Consider the following 20,782-nt stretch of genomic DNA (forward strand, 5'->3'; position numbering starts at 1 on the left):
AGAATCAACTAACCTGGACCCCTGGAGCACTCACAGACTGAACGACCAACCAAAGATCATCCACTAGCAAAGAACATACATCAGCTAGACCTAGGCCTCCTCGAACATATGTAGCTGATGTACAGCTTGGTCTTCATGTGGGTCCTGAGCAACTGAGGAGTGGCTATTCCCAAAGCAGTTGCCTGTCTGTGGGATATGTTCTTCTAGCTAGGTTGCCTTGTCTGTCCTCAGTGGGAGAGGATGTTCCTGGCCTCACAGAGACTTGATGTGATGGGTTTGATGATACCAAGTGGGGATCTTCACCCGCTGAGAGGAGAAGGGGGGGAATGGGGGAAGGATTGTGGGAGGGATGACTGGGAGCAGGGCAGTGAGCAGGATGTAAAGTGAATAAGAAAATAAATAAGTAAATAAATAAACAAACAAATAAATAAATAAGGAAGGAAGGATGAAAATTAAATTCCCCACATATTTTAATTATCAGGCTTGACACCTTGGAGCCCAGCTTCCTGGTGACCTAAGGTGTATTACATAAATAACTGAAGCCTAACCCATAAAAACTAACCCATAACTGACATAAAGGGATAGACAGTCTGAAGATAAACAACTCACACTGTTGAATTTGCTGCTTGATAAGAGTGTGAGATGTCACCCTACCCACCAGCAATGGACTCAGACAAGCAGCCCCTAAGTGACGTCCTCAATTGGAGGACTAGACAAGATTCTCACTGCCTTCTTGGTTGAACAGTCCCCTGAGGCTTATCTGCACTATAGTTCAGTAAATTCTATCTGACTGCCCGTTCCCTTGGTGATTTCATTTGCTGCCCACATTACTGGCTCTCCAGGCACATTTTACATGGAGGTATTATATCTTATAGGAGTCAATAGATGAAGAGCTGTGTGCCGTGTCTATACAGTATGCATATGCACATCATCAAAGCAATTAAGACACATAGCCTAGACAGCAAGAGCCGTACAAAAGGAAATTGGGGGTAAACTGCAGAGAACAGAATACATTGCCTTAAGTAACACTGTTTCCATTGCTTTTGATTTTGCCCAAAGAGACTTCGCTGTCTTGGCATGAAGTTGTGTGTCCATTTTCAGGTGTACCCGTTATCTACTGCAGCAATACTGTGGACAGACATGTAATAGGCATTTACTACCACCAGTAACTGAGTGCCAGCAACTATAGGGGCTTTCTCTGAAAACTGCTCCTGCCCAACTCTGAGCTTACTCACATGATGGGGACAGCGTTGAGCTGTACTATGACCCTCAGCAGCCAGCCTCATGTGTCCTGCTGTCAAAAACAGAATAAAAGGAGAAAGGCCTTAGGTCAAGTAGGCCATAGTTCAATGGCTTCTGAGGAAGGAGTCTACACTGAAACACATGGGTTAGGCAATGATGTGGCAAGTGAGGAACTGAAGTCACTCCTGCCACACTTTCAATGAGGTGTAGACTCTGGGGAACAGGCGACTTCCAGTGAATTGTAGGAAAACCAATAATCCATACTTTTATAAACGTTCTTCATCTTTGCTTCCTGTGTGGAGACAACATGATGGGTGCTTTGAAAGGGAACTGGTTTGTTCCCATCCCCCTCCCCCCCCAGACCTTGATCCTGGCAGAGGACACAGGTTTTTTTTTTTTTGTTTTTTTGGTTTTTCGAGACAGGGTTTCTCTGTGTAGCCCTGGCTGTCCTGGCACTCACTTTGTAGACCAGGCTGGCCTCGAACTCAGAAATCCGCCTGCCTCTGCCTCCCGAGTGCTGGGACTAAAGGCGTGCGCCACCACGCCCGGCTGAGGACACAGGTTTTAAGCCTCCCTTGCCATAAGGCACTGAGGCTGGGAATTGAGGAGCAAGGAGCAAGAGCAGAGAGACATCTGACTGACTGAATGTACATGGCAGGAAGAGTATATTAGAAAAATGGACAGTCATATTCTGAACAGATGAGCAGTTAGAAGCCATATCATTTATAGCAACAGCGTATGTGATGCCATTCACTGCTCCAGGCACTTTATCTCCACTGACTCAAATCTTCACAAGCCTGGACAGTTGGCATTACTAGTACTCTGTCTTGCAGAGAACTAAGCTGGGCTGAGATGTAAAGATGCTTACTCAAGGATACAGGTCTCTGGAATCTGAACAGGTTCCTCAGCCTCTCTTCTGGTCCAGGAGACACCTCAAGGCATTTGCTGAAAACAAAGAAAACACTTCAGCTATATGCTCTGGGATGAAGCTACTGTGGGACATTGAGGGATAGATACCCCAAGGACAGGAGGACACCCACATTGGACATTCGTTATATACTTCCTACTCAGGCAACTGTCCTCTTGCTGAGAAAACACTCTATTGTTCCACTTCATGTTTTTGAGATGAGCCAGGTATGGTCTACCTGGGTTCCCTTTACCTATACCTGTATCCAGAGCTGATAAGTGCTGGGACACTCTCACAGTAGAGACCCTGAGCATGTTTGCATTCCTCAATTCTAGTCTTATGGCACCATGGGGGTATTTGCCCCTGAAAGGATGGCTGGATGAAGTTTAAGGAAGGATGTGGACCACCAAACCCTAAACTGATGTTCCTCAATGTCCTCTGGGAAGGACAGGACTGCCAGCTTTCCATCTCTGTGGCCTAAGATAAACAGCCTAAAAGCAGAAAACAGCTTTGAAGGCTGCAGTCCTGTGGCACCTGTGACAGTGGTGTGGCAGAGCCTTCCTGAAGAAGATCATCTAGCAGAGCAACAGTCCTCACTTTACAGCAGCCAGGAGAGAAAAACAAAGGATGGGTCCTAATGAGTCCTTCAAGACACCTCCTCCAATGACCTAATTTCCTCACACATGGCCCCACCCCCAAAAGCTTCCACCAGCTCCTAAGAGAGCCATTAGCTAGGCACCAAGCCTATAAAACAAGCATGAGCCCTTAGGATACATGTAAGATCCAAAACGCAAGACCCCACCAAAAGCTCCAATGGCTCACATCCATCCAACACAAATGTGTTCTATCTTCAGGGCTCTGAGATTCTGAACAGTTTCCGTGTTGTTTAAGTCCAAGTCCAAGTCCAACGTCTCCTTTGAGACACAAGGAGAACTGCTAATTAAGACACCAAACAATTGAGATTGTGTGAATTTTCCCACAAAAATACTAAACCAATGTCCTCTGATGGCATTAGCTAGTCTTTTATCTTGCAGTAATCAAGCCTTTCTTAAGTGAAATACATTTTCTTCGCACCATGTCTTGTCTCAATTTACCAGTTCTTTCAGGTGGCTACGGAACCTAAACTTCTCCAGTTGCACAATCTGTGGGCCACTGTTAAGAAGAAAGAAAGTGTAGCCTCCCTCAGCCCTGAAGCAGGCTGATCCAGACTTTGACCTTGCTGCCACTGTGAAGGAAATTACCTAAGGTGGAGCCTTTTGATCTAGATTGCTCTTTTGTTCTGCCACCAGCCACTGCTCTCTCCAAGACACTGCTACCTGCTGAGAAGCACCTGATACATTGGGGGGGGGGGCATCCTATTCTGCACATCACCTACAGGCTGGCTCCAGACACCAAAAATGGACGGGTGGGGGATGGGCCTTCCCCTTTTATAAGTAGACTCTCAGTAAACTGGAGAGGCTTGAATAGAATCTTGTCTTGGCTCCATTAACCTCTCGCCATCTAAGTCTCTTTCAGCCCCAGCCTCCCTCCCTGGTGTACTCGGTCCTTGTAAACCGCAGGCTGGCATACAACAAGAAAGAAAGAAAGAGAGAGAGAGAGAGAGAGAGAGAGAGAGAGAGAGAGAGAGAGAGAAAGAAAGAAAGAAAGAAAGAAAGAAAGAAAGGAAGGAAGGAAGGAAGAAAGAAAGAAAGAAAGAAAGGAAAGAAAGAAAGAAAGAAAGAAAGAAAGAAAGAAAGAAAGAAAGAAAGAAAGAAAGAAAGAAAGAAAGAAAGAAAGAAAGAAAGAAAGAGGAAGAGAAGGAAAGGGAAGGGAAGGGGAAGAAGGGGAAGGAGGGAGAGGAAAAAGGGAGGGGAAGAAGGGGAAGAAGGGGAGGGGGAGGAGAGGGAAGGAAAAAGAAGGTGAATGGCAATGATACAAAGGTGTTTTGCAAAATAACTGATTTTAAAGGGGAAATAACAACAACAACAACAAAATCCTAAGGAGGAGTTGTATCAGAACAAGAGTAAAACATAGTGGAGCAAACACCAGACTATACTTTCATATCAAGCAGGTGGGGCGTCATACGAGCTCTCAGTGCCATGAACAGCATTTCTGTGACAGACATGCCCAATTCTACCCAGAGGTCTGTGCTATGGTGGGCTTTGTTAGCTACTGCTCTCAGCAGGCACTCTATGCTCCCAGCATCCGAATCTTCCTGGATATTCTACTGCAGCTTCTCATGGGGACTGCTTTCAGGGACTCTGACATTGCCCAGCCTGACAGGATTTCTTCTATAATTCATCAGCACCATGAGCTCTGATACCAGTGTGAACAGGAGCTAGACAAGTTCCATCCATTACTACAGAGCCTCCAAGTGCCACAGGAGCTGAGGTCCAGAGTAACAAATCCCTGAGAAACAAGTTGCTGCGTGGCTCTGGGAAGACAGAGTTCACTAGGGTGGGAGAGTGGGGACTCTCATCCAAACACAAGCTTCCGAACCTCTAATGCGAAGGCTGTTGCTGATCCCTGGGATTCTTTTTTTTTTTTTGGTTTTTCGAGACAGGGTTTCTCTGTGTAGCCCTGGCTGTCCTGGAACTCACTTTGTAGACCAGGCTGGCCTCGAACTCAGAAATCCGCCTGCCTCTGCCTCCCGAGTGCTGGGATTAAAGGCGTGCGCCACCACGCCCGGCCCTGGGATTCTTTCAAGGCATTTTCTACCCAGGGCAAAGCAAAGGGCATTTTCCAATGCACCAATCTGTTTAGCAAGCACACTACCCTTGATTGCAGCATTTAACTATGCCATGTTTGGTTGGCATACCACCTTAACAGCACACTTAGCATGACCTAAATTTTTCCTCTATGCCCTACCTACAAAAGGATTTGAACAGTGTGTAATAGTTCCTCTGGATATGAAGAAAACCTTAAACATGAGCTGGGGAGACAGTTCCATAGGTATAGCTCTTGCTATGCAACTGTGATGACCTTAGTCTGGGCCTAAGGAAACCCCGTAAACCTGTATGCAGCAGGCTACATGTCTGTGATCCCAGCTCTCCCATGTGGAGATGAGAGGCAGAGATGGGGAAATGTGCAGAGGCTTGTGGTCTAGTCAGCAGAAAAACACCAGGAAGATCTTATAACTCAAACAATGTAGAAGGTGAATATCATCATCTAGAGTTGTATTCTGACTTCCATTTCTATATACCCTCAAACACACACACACACACACACACACTATCTGTATATTGGCTAAATTCTGTTCTGTAACTTATATACATACAACTCTCATACACATAGACACAAAATTATCTTCAGTGCCTGAATATATGCAAGTGTAACATATTAGTCAATATTCTGTATCTGTAAAACACAAACTTCTGAGTTCAAGCCCCAAACATACCCATGCACACTGAAAACACACCATCATCAGCTGAACCTAAGGCGTGTGTATACACTGAGGTTTGAATGCAAATGCTTCCCAAAGGCTTAGAGGTTTGAACACTTGGTCCTCAATTGGTGGGTGTTGCTTAGGGAGGTCAGGAGGTTCAGCCTCATTTCAGGGAGTATGTCACTGGAGGTGGTGGACATTAAGAGTTTAGATATTATATGCCATTTCCAGTTCAGTCTCTATGGATTATGCTTGTGGCTCAAGATGTGACTGCTCAGCTTCCTGTTTCTGCTGCCACACCACCATGCTTTGCCTCCAGGATGGTCTCTTATCCTCCCAGAGCTGTAAGCCCAAATAAACTCCTTCTTGTGCAAGTTGACTTGGTCATGATGTTTTAAAACAGCAATGTAAAAGTAATTAATATATATAACAAATTACCTCTTTTTCTATGAGCAAATATACATATTTCATGGACTCACAGATATAGAGTGGTATACAACCAGGTTAAATGCCCAAGACACAGAGATGTATCACCCACTTAACATTAAATTACAAACTCAAATCACCTCTCGATCCAGAGTTATCTCTAGCTGCTAGAAACCATTTCCTACATCACCAATACTAACACGTAACCATATTATAAATCCTAATGCAATCAATAGTTACCACACACTTGCCTGCGCAAATATACAATCTCACTTATCCATCCAATACACATGTGTTTGCTTACTTACTCTATTATACTAATTATTCTATTTACCATATATAAAAAGCATCAGAAAACATTCAAAGTGACATGACCCTTTAGTGAACACACTGTTACCTGACTATTCTCCACACAAAAGTCTGATCCTATATAGAAATCATAAATGCCCACAAGCCATACTAGAGAATACAAACTCTAAACCCACATACCTGCCCACCAGCATCAAACATTTATATAACACTACACATGTGCAAACATCCGCCCACAACTGTACAGTCTTGTCACCTGCAGCATGAGATGACATACTTAGGGAATCCACAAAGAAATCACTCCTCCAACTTCCAAATAAAGAATCACACGCACGAACCTGACACTACAGGTGCACATATCCATTCTACCAACCCCCAACTGGTCCCAACCTGCCTTCACATGATAAAACACAGTAGATACATCCTGTAGCCATCCAGGACATTCCAAATATAGAAATAACTTTGCATTTTCCACAATAGTCTCCCTTTTGCATTGCCACAAAAATATGTACAGGATTCACTGACATTGCCCATATGCAATTATTTCTTGCCCAAATAGATTTCTTCCCAAATCCACAATAAACAAAGATATTCCTACTTTCAAGGAGAAAAAAGATAAGATAAGATAAGATGATAAGATAAGATAAGGTATTCCCTAACCCAAATTACAAATACCTACCCTCAAGTACAAGGCTACAAGCATGTACTCACATTGTCTAAATACAATAAACTCTACACACTATCAAAAAATCTTAAGTCTAACTATCTAAACTGCATCACCTGCACTCGAATATACACTTTAGATTCTCCCCACTCATAATCCAAAACCACAAATCCATACATTATTCCAAATTTATATCATAAAATTATACCGAAAACACTACATACTCTTAAGTGTCCATGAACCCCAAGCATACTACCACATTTATACATGAGATTAATCACCCCACAATTCTCATGTCTTCCAAAATGAAAACACATTTTTTTGCCTTCACATAGTCTCAACCTTCTACACATACACACACAGTCACATAATTAATACAATTTAATAATAAAATAGTCTGTTATAAATTTCTTTTACTCATCTGCTTTTCACATAATGCTTTTCTTGATCATCGCCACTCTCAAAGTCCAAAGGGTCCTGACCGGATCCCAGACTGAATTTAAGAGACCAGTCATTCAGTTGTGAAAAAAGTCACTAACGTCAATGGCAATCAATGGCGTTACAATGTGGAGGCTGGTTGATACTTCTGCTTCCATGGATGAGTTTTGTAAGTGCAGCGAGTATGACTGTCAAAAGTTCACCCATTTTTAACATGAGACATGTATCTAATCCTTTCCAACACTTAGCAAGCTTCCTGAGAGGGTAAGCAACAGAGATGAGGCACACTTTCAAAGTTCACACCGCATTTATTAACTTCGCCCATCTACCCCCAACACACACATCAAAAGCCAGGCACCCTATGGAATGATGGAAAGAAAGCCTGGTCTGAACACTTGCCAATTCCAGTGGTATAAGAACTCTCAGCTTCAGCCTGGCCTCGGGAGGGCGCTCAAGTCACTCGGGGCCACACACTGCCTGCAAGATACTAGGAAATAACAGCCAAGAGTAGCTACAGTGGCGATTGCATGCTCAGAAGTCAGGCCCGAGTTTCCCTTACCTCTTTCTCTGTAACGGACTCTGGACTCCGCCATATTCACCAAACGTTAAGAGGCGTGCTCGCTCCAGCATCCTCCATGCTCACGCTAGCACGCTCGAGACCTCGTTGTTTATTTATCTGTCTGAGCCCAGCGGGTGCACAACGGACAGATGCAGAGAACCAGGGGAGGCAAGGAGCTCGCGCTAGAACTCCAATAGCATGCACAAACAGGAGCTCTCAGGTGAAGCATAGAGCTTTGCGGCAGAGGAAAGAATGCACCACGTGGGGCATCGCTGCCGCCCCCTCCCCTGCCCTGCCTCCTCACTGAACTTGCGCTGGCAAATCCTCCTTAAAACCAGGAATTACAAACCCTCTACCCGCGCACCTAACATCCTCACTTTGGATGGCATTTGTCTCCTTTGCACCTTCTAAAGAACAGCAGGTCCCCTCCCATACTTTCTGAAAGCTTCATTAAGGAGCACTTCTCGGGAGAGGGGTGAAATTCAGACCCAGGAGACACTCTGAGACTGTTTTACCCAGACTCTGCCTCTAGGGTCCCTCCTATAACATCCGCTGTGTTCAGATCTCCTACTTCACAAGGAGAGCCCTGCCAATAAAAGTCGGTTCACAAACTTTTCCTGTAAAATTTGACATAATACTTTTAATTGAGACTTGATAAGTCTGGGTCCCTCTAATCCTCTCTTACTTTCCCAAACCTCGGGGACAGCAGGAACTCTATTGACTCCTACTGGGGACATGAGGCTTGCATGCAGCAGCTTCTGGGGCAGCTTCCAGGATTCTTGGTTTGCATCCCCACTTGACCGTTTCCTAGCAACCCTCTTGTCATAAGCAAAATGAGACCGCTGTCTCCCAGCATTCAGTACTGATCAAATGACACACAATGTTAAAATATGTGCAAGCTTTGTTTAAAGGGGTGCTACAACCAACCCCCCACACACACCCACACACAGAAGGGCCCCTGCTCCTTCAGCCATGACTCTGTATCATCAGAAAATATCATAAATCAAATACAAATTAAATATTTAATTTGCCAAATCTCCAAGGACTGCACCTAGCATGATCCACCTTACACTTGCTCAGGACAAGCATTATCCTATAACGGAGCAAAATCATCTAATGCAATGTTCTCTCTATGATAGAGTATTGAATATTTCATGCTACTAAAAACTTGCAGTTGGTGTCTTTGCATCAGATAAGTCTCAAAGATGCCCAGTGTGCAAAATGTGAACAACTCACTGCATTTGTAAAACATCTGAGACTTTTACCCTGGGCCCTCTGTCCAACATGCATTGTGACAGCATTTCCAGTCTGTGCAAATGCAAATATAATTTGTTGAGAATGTCTTTTGCTTTAGCACCTTAACATTAACAATTGTAAGATAATTTCTATTAAGTCAGAGATAGTCTTTTCCTGAAACGAGGAAACATGATTTGAAGGACATCAGCATATTAAAAAACAAAACAAAACAAAACAGGAAGATGGAAGCCTACAGTTGGTGAATCCAGTATTGTATTGGAGCTAAGAGTAAGGTGGGTGCATGCACACAGGAGTCAGTATTGGGCAATGGTAAATGGAATTCTGGCTTTGTCAAATGTACACTGCCTGTGGGTTTGGATACTTGGAAAGTCAGGGCCCTAGGAATGCCAAGCCTCTTCATCTTGGAGTGGGAGAACGTATTTCCTCTTCCTGTCTCTTACATTTAACCCCATTCCCACTGAGAGTCTCAGGAGGGCTAGTTTGTCACAAAAGCCTACAAATTAGTTTTGTCATAGTGACTAGATTTTTAATTCTGTTGTCAAGAATCTGTTTGCAATAAAAGGACTCAGTACTATTGATCCAAAGAGAAGTGATTTTAGCTTTGAGTCCTGTAGGCTACATACTGAGTGATGCCTTCAGGGGCTGGGGCCTCTAGCAAAAGGGGATGATAGCAGAGACTATCATGGGCAGAGTACAGACATCCTAGCACTGCACTGGTTGGACACAGAAAGACTGCTCTGCAAAGAATGAAATACACAAGGCAAGAAGAGCACAAGGCAAGAAGAGCCTCCCAACATCTTATTTTCAAATACACTGTACTCCTCTATCACTTAAACCCTCTATATTTGTCTGAATATATGTTGTAATTTGTTCAGAGTAAGTGTAAACATTATAAAAATTGTTAAGAGCCTACCCTCTGTCGAAGGGATGGAGACCTCAGGATGAAGGGAATTGAACAAGGTCTACTGAAGAAGGAATGAGGGAAGAGGAGTACGTGAGCCCAGGGTTCTGTGACTATGAGAAAAGAAATTAAACTTTACCTAGAGGCAAACAGATCACGTCCACAATCACATCCAACCAGGGTGCATCATTTGAACTGATGCCAAGGTTCTTTTGCACCTGCCCCAACCCCTCTCGGAATGTTCCCCCAGTCCTGTTTTACTTCCTGCCCCTCCCCCACTCTAGAATGTTACTTGCCACATTCTGGAGCTGTTTACTTTCAAACTTTTCTCTCAGCTGTGGCTGGCTCTCTTGAGCATCTGCCATAGATTGGTGACTTTTGGGTGTGATTTATCCGAATTTTCTCACCATGGACCTGAGCAGACAGACATGGTTACTGTCCAAGCCTATAGGAATAGTTTCCGAAGGTAAGTCTGGAGTGTCAGGGTATGGGGCCGGACACCCTGACAAAGTATCAATTTAAATTTGATACTAGCAATGAGTGACGGGACTAAGGAGTGTGGGGAGAGAGCTCTGGACTTCTGCAAGGACATCCCACTGTGGAGGCTGACTAACAGAGCCCGCAATGCAACTAAGTTGCCATAGGAGATACACTGCATCGGAAGAAACAACTTAGACTAGATCTTCCGGTATGAGAGGCAGGTCTCCTGAGCACAGTTCATAGGTGTATGGTGTGGTTCACTGTGGTGGTCCAGAGAAGGATCTTAGACAACAGCTGATCTCTGAGTCACTTCTACTGGTTGCTGGAACTAGTTTAATGAAATTATGGATCCCAGGAATTTAACTGGGCTATCCTAGACCTTAGGAGGACAGTTCAGACAAATGGCTAGGTAGGAAAGAGCTCAGTGGGGTCCTCTCTGTAGAAGCAGAGATTTCTCCATCAACTGGCAGTTCAGAGTTCCACCTTCCCACTCAGGGAAGGCTTCTCCTTTATTGGGTGGTTGATGTCTTTGATTCTACAGAGGCAGAACAGTTAGAGGGAGTCAACTAAGTGTGGGTACTTGTTCCAAATTTGTAGACTACGTTTTAAAATACCAATTAAGAGGTGTTATCTTGGCACTATCTCTGCAGTTTCCTTAGCCCATCATTGAACAGTGACAGGAAGCCTCTCTTCCCTGATGCTGATTTGACAAGCAAACGGGATGCGGAGTGCTGTTGATTTCAGTTGGTTCTGAGGTGGCTGGTTTCCTTTGCCAGAGGGATTGGAGAGAGTCATTTGTCTTGAAACATGTTCTACTGTTACTGTTAAGCAGATCTAGAACATGTGTCCTGGCCATCATGTGCAGACTCTTTGGACTTGGCTCTCTTTGATGTGGTCCTTGTGAGTTCCCACTGAACAGCAACATCTTAAGATAACTGCACCCCACTAGGCATCTGGCTCATGACTGTATCCCCTCAATCATATTGATGAGAGTTCACAAGATTTCACGGCCAAATTGTGACAATGCCAGTAGCTATGATAATCCCCAGAAACATCGGGACCACTCCTCCATTCACTATTCCGTTATATTCTCCCACAGCTACTAGAGGGCTTGCAAGGACAGGGTATCCAGCAACTGGGTGGCTGTCTTGCACACCAGTGCTGTGGGAACAGCTCCCAGCCATGGTAGGGACCAGTGATCATCAGGCAGTGTGGGGCTGCTGAGCCTATCCTTATGCTGTTTCCTGCGGGAGGTATTAGGAGCGGGAGCAGCAGCATGGGTAGGGCGTGCTACGGGGTTCCCTCCAGGATTCCGGGGCACAGGCTTGGAGGATCACTCGGTGTTGCTTTTGGATTGTTGTGGTGGACTAGAAAGGGAGGGAGCTTTGGGGGCATGAAAGGAACTCAGAAGGGGCCGAGGTCAACATAATTAAAACCCTCAGCCTACACAGAGGCTCTTCCAGAAACTGGGCCTCCTTGATGGTGCCTTGCCTCCCGTGAGCACCAACGCTCAGACAGTGGTCCAGGGAGAGACAAACGGATCCATTCCTGGGAAGAGAACTAGAACACCGGAGTTTTCTGCTAGGAATTCCTGAAAGAGCCTCTCAGACGTGGGGAAAGCTGAGGGTTCCTCTCAGACAGCCCAGTGATCCCAGGAATCTTGATGAATGGGGAGGAAGATCCCTGCTGAGAAGATGCCCAGCCAGTTGAACTCAGCAGGGAACTTACTCAGGGATCTTTGCAAACTGTATAGTCTCCTCTCCCCCAGTTTCCACTGACTACCAAGATCAGAGAGCCACCCTCCTGTACACTTTCCATCTTCCATCCACTTTTTCTTTTATCTTCACAGCATCTTCACTGGGACAGAACATGACTATCAACCCTGGTGCCTCCCTGCCTACATTTGCAACCTTGCCTGTTCTCCCACCTGCCCCCCAGCCAGTACCCCAGTTATTTTGGGAGCCCCCAGCACCCCTCGTGACTGCAGGCATCTCTCCCGGGAATCCTTTAGTCTTATCTGCCTTGCCTGGGATGCCTTTGGTGGCAGAAGGTGGAAGCCCTGCCCTGAGTGCCGCTGTTCCTCTGAACATTGTACAGGTTGGAACTCTAGGCCAGCCTGTCCAACCTGTGCACAATACCAACATTGTTCTCACTCAGGTGCCTCTCACTTGTAATATCCCTGGGACCCAAGGTGTGGGTATGGGGTTCATGACAACACCTGCTGCAAACAACTTCATAAATGCCCGAATTGCTTCGGCTGTCCAGCCCCAAGAAGGGACATGGATCCTGGGGCCTCACCCTCCCACCACACAGCAAGTTGTCCAGCTGGCTCCTGTCAGGTCTCCAGTGAACTCTGCACAGCCTCCAAAAGGAGCATATGGAGAGAGTGGCCCCGCCAACATCCAAACCAACTCCCCAGAAAACTACTTGTCCAAACCAGACAGTGTCTATGGGAATTTCCGGCGCTGGCAACATATCAAGACACTGGTCCAGAGGCACCTGCCTCAGACGCCCGATGTGGCAGCTTTCTCCTGCTTCCTCATGTAAGTGCCACCTGTGACTGGAAGGTCCTCCTGGGGCCCCAGCACCATGAGGGTGAGGTAGACAAGGAATGTGCTGAAGTCCACTTCAGAAAGCCACACTCTGAGGAACAACAATGTCATACCTGAGATCCTGAAGTCCTGGGAGCTAGGGTTTGGACATAGTCCTTTGAATCCATTTGATAATTCTTCTCCTTAATTCTTTATCTTCTAGTATGAACTGAAGTGTTTAGGACCGACAGCACATCACAATTGGGGGTGGGGGAAAATGCCAGACTTCAGTAAGACCTGTACATGTGTCCCCCACCCCATTATTCTAGGGAATTCTCCTTAAGTCAGAAAGGCACTGAGCCTATACTGGGGAGAACTCTGGGGTTCTTGCTCCATTTCGATCCTCAGCAGGCATTTACACCATTGACCCAGTTAACCTTAGGTTCCAGATCTTTCTGGACATTTTGTCAGCCAGCTCAGCTATACCACCAGGTAGATGATTGAAACCACAGACACTATATTCTCATGGTTCTGGACATTAGAGACCCAGGCATGGCCTAGAAGAAACAGCTCTGTTGAAGGGTCCATGGCTGTCTCACTGGTAGAAAAGAGAACTTGGGAGTCTCTTTCCCCTTCCCAGGAAAGCACTTTCCTATCCTGGGAGTCCCACATCATGACCTATGCCTGGCTATCATCCAAGGTCCCATTTCTAATGAATTTTACTTTTATTCTGTCTTCCATACTTCCATGTTGGGATCCTAGATCCCATTCATTCTCCCTTCACAGTGATACATGGAGAATTCATATGGCAGCCAGAGAAACAGGCACACATCTTTGTGTTGTTGTTTGCTGCATGGTTAAGGGGTTCCTGGAGGCTAAGACTCTACATTGGTATAAGGATGTAGATATGACTGGGCTGAGCCTGCTGGGGCTGGAGTATAAGCTGATCATTAGATTGAATGGTCCTAATGAATTACAGTCCAGTGCTTCGGTCCCTGGCCCGGAGGAAGCCCACCATGAATGTGGAGGAGGGCCTATGGAGGGGTCTGCAGGAATGGCAGTGTACAAGCAACTATGACCGGATGATCTTCTTTGAGATGGCAGAAAAGTGAGTCAGGGAGTCTTAAAGGAGGGTAAATGGGTAGCTGTTTAGATGTGGATGGGTCTGGTGAGTCAGGCATCTTGAAGAGGGTCTGTGTTGGGGTGGGAATGGGGGGCTCTGCTCAGTTATAGCTGGGTCTGCTGAGCTTGTTACCCACACCCTGCCAGGAGGGTAATCTTGCTGTCTTGGAGGCTGTTCTCACTTCCTGTACTGGTGGTTTATCTGCTCCATGGTCCCAGCACCTCTGCCCTCATTGGTCATGAGTATCTATCCCTGCCTTTCTGCTGAGGTCAAAATGGGAGATGTGGCCCATTCCAGCCCCAGGGCACTGAAATATTGTTGGCTCCAAGTGCTCTCCCATATTAGTTCAAGACATATCACCTTCAGCAGTATCCCCTGTCACAGATCTTTAGAGAAAACTGTTCTGGCTCACCCCAGGCCATTGCAGTTTCCCTGCACACAGGGTCTCCTCTAGCACTGTGGGATGTGCAAAGGCAACATACTCAGCAAGTCTTAATGCCAGCTACCTGACAGTTGAGCCACCACCTTTTGACAGTAGAGGCCACTGTGTCTCAAGAGAGTTGCTTCAGCTGATCCTAATGTATCACAATGTATCAAGAGGACACATAAGAGAAGGATGCCTCTTAGACATTCCGAGGACCTGTCTCTGCTCTTTCTGCCTTTGCCCTCATGCACACAAGTCAGCAAACAGCTCTCAACAGGAAGCATCCATACTGCTCAGCTTCCCTTCTGCTTTCTCCTGACATCTCCTGGGCCCTTGTCTCCCAGGTCATCCCAGCTCTCCCAGTCTCACCTTCAGGATCTCTGCATCTGGTCCAAGATTCCTGATATACTCCATCAGTTATATCTGTGGCCATCTTGCCAGTTAGCTCTTTTATGTGACTCTAGGCAAGGTCAAGATGGGACTTAAGGAGGAGTCACATGAAAGCCCAGCTTGTGACACTTCCAACTTGTTTGATTCCCTGCAAGTATAAAGGGACCTAAGGTTCCCAAGAGCTGTGGTTATGTCACAAGATCAGCAACTTCATGGGACTGTACCCTGTGCACATTACCACCATCGTAATCTCCCATGCTGGGCCCTGGCCTACCTCATCCCTAGGTTCACAGAATTTGAGAGTGCAGAAGAGATGGAGAATTCAAGGCTAGAGATAATGAGAAGCGTCCAGTACCAAGTTGTTGCAACCACACCAAGGCAAGATCCTCCAAGGCTTCCAGCTCCTGAGGTGGCTGAGGAACCAGGTAGGGTTCACACACCTTTAGGTTTCTAGACAGAGGCCAAATCAGTAAAAGTAGACTTCTGTCCCACACATACACTTCTTCCTTCTGGATGGGGTATTTGCTATGTAGCCTGGGGTTCCTTGCAGCTCTTGGCTTTGAACTAAGTAGTCACTGAACTGGCCATGATCATTGTTCCTCTGCTGTCACCTCCCCAAAGATCCAAACACCATGGGATCAGAATCTGGGAACTGAAATATTGGTGGCTCCAAATGTTCTCCCATGGGAGCTCAAGACATATCACCTCTTGCAACATCCCCTTTCATAGATCTTCAGAGAACACTGCTTTGGTTCACCCTAGGCCATTTTAGTTCCCCTGAACTATATGCCCTGCGTGGTTTTTCTGGGGTGGCAGTGGTCCCCATCCATGTAGCCTCATGCTTGCCTACCTCCTAGAGTGCACCTCCATGAAGACTGTCCACCAGACTGACCCTGCCCACCTCCCAGAACTCAGACCCCAGCAGTTACAGAAGACTGAGACACCCATGGAAATTCCACCTGAAGCTGTGCGGGAGTACATGGAGATCATGGACTGGCTGGAGGGGTTTCCTCAGTCATTCACAGGAGAGGCCAAGGAAAAGGAGGAAGATGAGAACAGTGGAGCAGAGCAGGAAGGAGATGACTTGTATTCAGATGCAGAACTCCTGAGCTACATTGATGAGCTGTGCTCACAGAAACACTTTGTTGAACAAGTGAGCTACATCTGGAGCCCTGGTGTGGGCCAGATTCTGAGTTTGGCATCCTAGCCCTTGTTAATGAGCCTACTTTCCCTAACTGTAGAGCTCTCTCTCTCTAGTTCTCCCTTCCTCTCTTCCTCCCCCAACCCCTGTGTGTGTGCGCGCATGCATGTGTATATGTGTGTGTGTGCACATATGTGTGTGTGCATATTTGTGCATGTGTGTGGACATGTGTATGTATATTTGTGTGTGCACATGTGTGTGTGTCTGTGTGTATATGTGTGTGTGCACGTGTATGTATATGTATGTATCTGTATATGTGTGTTCCTGTGTGTGCATGTGTGTATGTATGTGTTTGTGTATGTGTGCATGTGTGTGTGCCTGTATGTGCATGTGTGTGTATGTATCTGTGTATTTGTGTGTGTGCACATGTATGTGGGTGTGCATGTGTGTGTATATGTGTGTGCCCATGTATGCATGTGTGCATGTATGTGTACATGTGTGTGTGTATGTGTGCATATATGTGTGCACGTGTATGTGAATGTTGGTTGCCATCATGAGTTGTCACCAACATAGGACAAGATTGAGGTCCCTTAGCTTGGGGGTTCTCTGCCCCTAGCACTCAAGTTATTTTGCTTCTGTTTACAGGTGGAGGCCATAATCAACCCCCAGTTTGTGGCAGAAATCCTATCTACCAAACCAGAAATAGACATACTGGCTCTCACCAAGGAGCTGGAGCATGAGGAAGAACTCACTGTTGACCAGGTAGACAGGGAAGGTGAATGCCAGAGACAGTGGGGAAGGAGCAATAGGTAGAGAAGAGGCAACCAGACACCATATACACAAGATACAGAGAGACATTAGGTCAACTAGACAGGGAAGGAAGGACTCCAAATGAAGTGGGACACTGAGGGACACCAGATGAACAGGGAGAAGACCATGCTCATAAGACCCATGTGACCTTGATTCACCAAGTCATCCTGCCTTGGGCTTCACCCAGAAGGCGATGCAGGTGTAGACATGACAGACACATCTGCAAGGAACCAAGCATGTTAGCCCCCAGAGCCTGTCTCTGACACTTAGATAGTTGGCTATTCCCTTGGCTAACTCCGCCCAAATGCATTGCCCCCCTCTGGTCCTTCCAGCTTGTGCTGGGTCTTATGTACCTATTTCCTCCTGCAGCTGCTGGAGAAGCCCTGCCCGGCTTTGAAGAAGAAAGGAGTTGAGAGAGCACCCCCAAATCCTGGTGCCCCTCAGATACCTGCCAGTACTTCTGTACCATCTGTCTGCCAAGATGCAGAGAGAGATGAGCATGGTGTCCAAAGAGGAGCCAATGCACAAACTGGCTCCTCACGAATGGCTTCCTTAGACCAGCAGTGTCTTGGAGTCACCAGTGCAGAAATATGGGGGCCTAAGTCTGCTACTGTCTTCCCGAGTAATCAAAGTTCACCCTCACTGGTAGACGTCAGATACACTGGTGTTCCCTGTGGCAGAGGAACATATAACCAAAGCCCAGGATCCAGATGTGCAAGGAGCTTCAGAGTAGCTTCTGCAATTGAGGACCTCCACAGGTCACTGGCCAGAACCATTGAGGACAAGGAAGAACTGCACAGCCTTTCCTTCCTCCTGGCCTCCCAGTACAGGCTGGTGCCCTGGAGAGTGCCTCACCAAGTGTGCCCCTATGCAGATCTCTCCGACTCTGAGAGTATCCCCAGCCCATGCCCAAAGTTAAGGGGCCTTAGCCCTGACCTGTGTTCGATTGCCAAGTCAAAGAAGCGAGCTCTCTTTGGAAGCTTGGTCCCTATGGCTAAGAGGCCTAACTTAGGACCCGGTCACGGGGTGTCTGAAGGGCCACTCTCAGCTCTGGAGCTGGCTCACCTCTCACAGCCTCAGAAAAGGAAGCATGAGCCACTAGGTACCCATAAGAGGAAGAGGAAGAAGAGGCATTGAGCCTCCTGGGTGATATCCCCTTAAAGTGGGCAGAGATTTCACCCTGCCTCTAAACCTAAAACCCCAGAGTAAGGGAAAAAAGCAACAAACAGCTCTTGCTCAATCAGGACTGATCCAGCTGCTGCTAAGGGTGGATCTAGAAGGTTAGAGGCACTGGGAAGTAAGCACAGGAATGAGGGGTGGGGAAGGGATTGGGAGGGTGATATCACTTTAGAAGTTTTTAAGTTATGTAAATAAAGGTAGCTTTATTGAAAATGGTGTCAGAGCTGCTACTTTTATTCTGACGCCTGTGCTGTTACATGAAGTGAGGAGATGCTGAGGGGAAGACCTGGAGATGCCCTGCTCTGGTCTTGAGTTATAGTTATTTAAGATTCATGTACTTGAGGTATAGCTAAATAAACTTTAACTACTAAGCCAAATAAACATAAATCATTTTTGTTTTACATCAAGTGTACTACCTCATAGTTCCCTGAGCATTTCTCCAACATGAAATCGCCTAGTGAGTTTTGGATGCTCCATAAGAGTGTGGCTCTTAAGGGACATGGTCTCACCTAAAAACCAACACAACTCTAAATTTACTTACTGATCTAGGGAGAGTGCAGCTCCAGCTCCTGGGATCCTACCCTTGACTTCTCACAAAGCTTGTCTGGTTACAGGGAGTACTTAGAACATGCTATTACTACCTGCGTCCTCAAAAACCTTTGGCTAGAGAGATGCTTTCCAGCCTTCAGCCCTAAGGACCATTGCCCAGTTTCTAGAATTAGCCTACTTCTTAGGAAGCCTCATCTGTTCCCCTAAAGACATGGGTGACAAGATTAATCCAGTCCTCAGCTAGCCAGGGACTTCTTGTGTGAGTGGTTTGAGGGAAAGGCCTGGCATTTTGAGTAAGGGGCCAGTAGCTATCTGGGGATGTTCAGTTGACACCTTTAGCCAGCTCCCATCTTATGCATCTGCAAACACCATGCTCCCTGGCGGCAGCAGCAGGAGCCTGTTCTTGTGGACTCTCTTTTGTAGCCTCCACTTGGTTTTTCTCTACAGGGGACTTTAAGGCAAGTACTAACTAAAAGAACTATAACTTATGGTATGCTAAAAAAGGAGACAAAACATATAATAATTTAAAAATGCTCATTTTACATTACAAAGGTCAAAAACATAGAAAGCAAAAACAGGAACAAGACACATGGCAAAATGGCAGTTAGTATACTTAGACTATTGGCGTGTAAACCGGTCAAAATATAACTTAGCTCTATTATTAGCTACCATATTCACTATGAGATGGGGACTGTAACATAGATCATCAGTCAAGACCAACAATAGTAAATTAAAATAATGTAAATGTGTGGGCTGGGAGCTAGCCCCAGAAAAAAATGTTTGCTATCTCAGGGTAAGAACCAGAACTCAGATGTCCAAAACCTTCAAAAAAGATCCAGGCAGATTCCAGCAATTAGAAGGCCAAGACAGCAGACCCAAGGGGATAAATGGCAGGTAGACCAGCTGAATTAACAAGCTCTGGGGTCTGTGAGAGACCATGTCTCAGAAGATAAAGTACAGTGAGCAAGGAAGAGATCTGATATCAACTTCTGGCCTCCACACTCGCGCGCGTGTGCGCACACACACACACACACACACACACACACACACACGCACACATACTCAAGAACACATATACACATGCAAAAATATACAAGGCCACATACAGAAAAACAGTAACGGCATAGAAAGACACATCTGGCTTCTGCTAATCAAGGTCAGAGGGTTACATTAAAGAAGGTTCCAGCAAGCACAGAGCCTCAGGTTTGATCTCTGGCACAAAAAAATGAAGATAGAAATAAGTATGCTGATTTCACACAGAGCAGACAGTACAGCTAGGGAAATAACTGGGGTTGCAGCATATGACAATACAGTCACTGTGCCACGATGTTATGTTTTGTAGTGTGTATGGGTCACTCAAAAGAGACCCAAAGGAAGTAAGGCTAGCAGAACCACCAAGAGAAGCAAAGGGCTGAGCTGGAGCCTTCCAGACCACAAATCAGAAAAGGAGAGAGACAGCAGACAGAAAACAAATAGGATCAGCAGCTACAGCCTTCCTTCCACATGACATCACTGACATCTTCAGACCAAGTCATCCAACACAGCAGGCAGGACACACACTCTCCTAAGCACTCAAGGAATGGTCACCAACATAGATCACATTATAAGCCATACAACACACCTGCTAGGAACAAGAAGTATAGAGATCACACCATGTCTGTCCTCAGATCATAGTGAAATTAGAAACAACACAAGCACCCGACAAATCTCCCAATACTAGAGATGACGATGGTATCGATGGTGGTGGTGGTGATAGTGACGATAGTGATGATGATTGTGATGTAATAAACATCAGTTTAAAGAGTCAAAAAAGGCAATCAAGAGAAAAATTTAAAGTGTTGTAACTAAATATGTTCATGAAAATTATGCAACAAAAACAGTGCTTCCCAGAAACTTACAGCAGTAAATAGAACAAAACAAAAAAGAACAAAAAACAAACAAAACAAAACAAAACAAAAAACATTCCCAACTTAATAAGAAAGAGCTACATAAATCCTAGATGTAGCATAACTCAGTGGCAAAAAGAAGAATGTGAAGCTTTCCTGGTGAGATCAGGAACAAGACAAGATACCAATCTCTCGTCACCAA

General features: G+C 45.9%; 1 protein-coding gene and 1 long non-coding RNA gene across 2 annotated transcripts; one reads left to right on the plus strand and one right to left on the minus strand.

Annotated features, from left to right (window-relative positions):
* Nucleotides 1–477: 477 nt before the first annotated feature.
* Nucleotides 478–8,086, minus strand: LOC147000995 (uncharacterized). Its single transcript, XR_015045333.1, has 4 exons — nucleotides 7,910–8,086; nucleotides 2,111–2,187; nucleotides 1,236–1,294; nucleotides 478–1,128 (listed from the first exon to the last, which is right to left on the minus strand). It is a non-coding gene; the product is annotated as an uncharacterized LOC147000995 (long non-coding RNA).
* Nucleotides 8,087–10,460: 2,374 nt separating this feature from the next.
* Nucleotides 10,461–18,103, plus strand: LOC110307537 (NUT family member 2). The gene is made up of 7 exons (XM_021179773.2): nucleotides 10,461–10,533; nucleotides 12,397–13,090; nucleotides 14,058–14,186; nucleotides 15,301–15,440; nucleotides 15,873–16,168; nucleotides 16,802–16,918; nucleotides 17,336–18,103. The coding sequence occupies exons 1-7, from the start codon at nucleotides 10,476–10,478 to the stop codon at nucleotides 18,101–18,103; spliced, it is 2,202 nt and encodes a 733-aa protein (XP_021035432.2). The 5' UTR covers nucleotides 10,461–10,475.
* The last annotated feature ends 2,679 nt before the right edge of the window (nucleotides 18,104–20,782 follow it).

Source organism: Mus caroli, unplaced genomic scaffold (genome assembly GCF_978045245.1).
Source record: "Mus caroli unplaced genomic scaffold, Mus_caroli_1 scaffold_15, whole genome shotgun sequence".
Lineage (NCBI taxonomy): Eukaryota > Metazoa > Chordata > Mammalia > Rodentia > Muridae > Mus > Mus caroli.

What these genes read in the sequence shown, in the direction of transcription:
- LOC110307537 (XM_021179773.2), top strand. Translation starts at nt 10,476, where the DNA reads ATGGACCTGAGCAGACAGACATGGTTACTGTCCAAGCCTATAGGAATA. An exon ending in AGAAACACTTTGTTGAACAA is followed by an intron (nt 16,169 to 16,801) that starts GTGAGCTACATC and finishes TTCTGTTTACAG; the next exon opens with GTGGAGGCCATAATCAACCC. An exon ending in AAGAACTCACTGTTGACCAG is followed by an intron (nt 16,919 to 17,335) that starts GTAGACAGGGAA and finishes TTCCTCCTGCAG; the next exon opens with CTGCTGGAGAAGCCCTGCCC.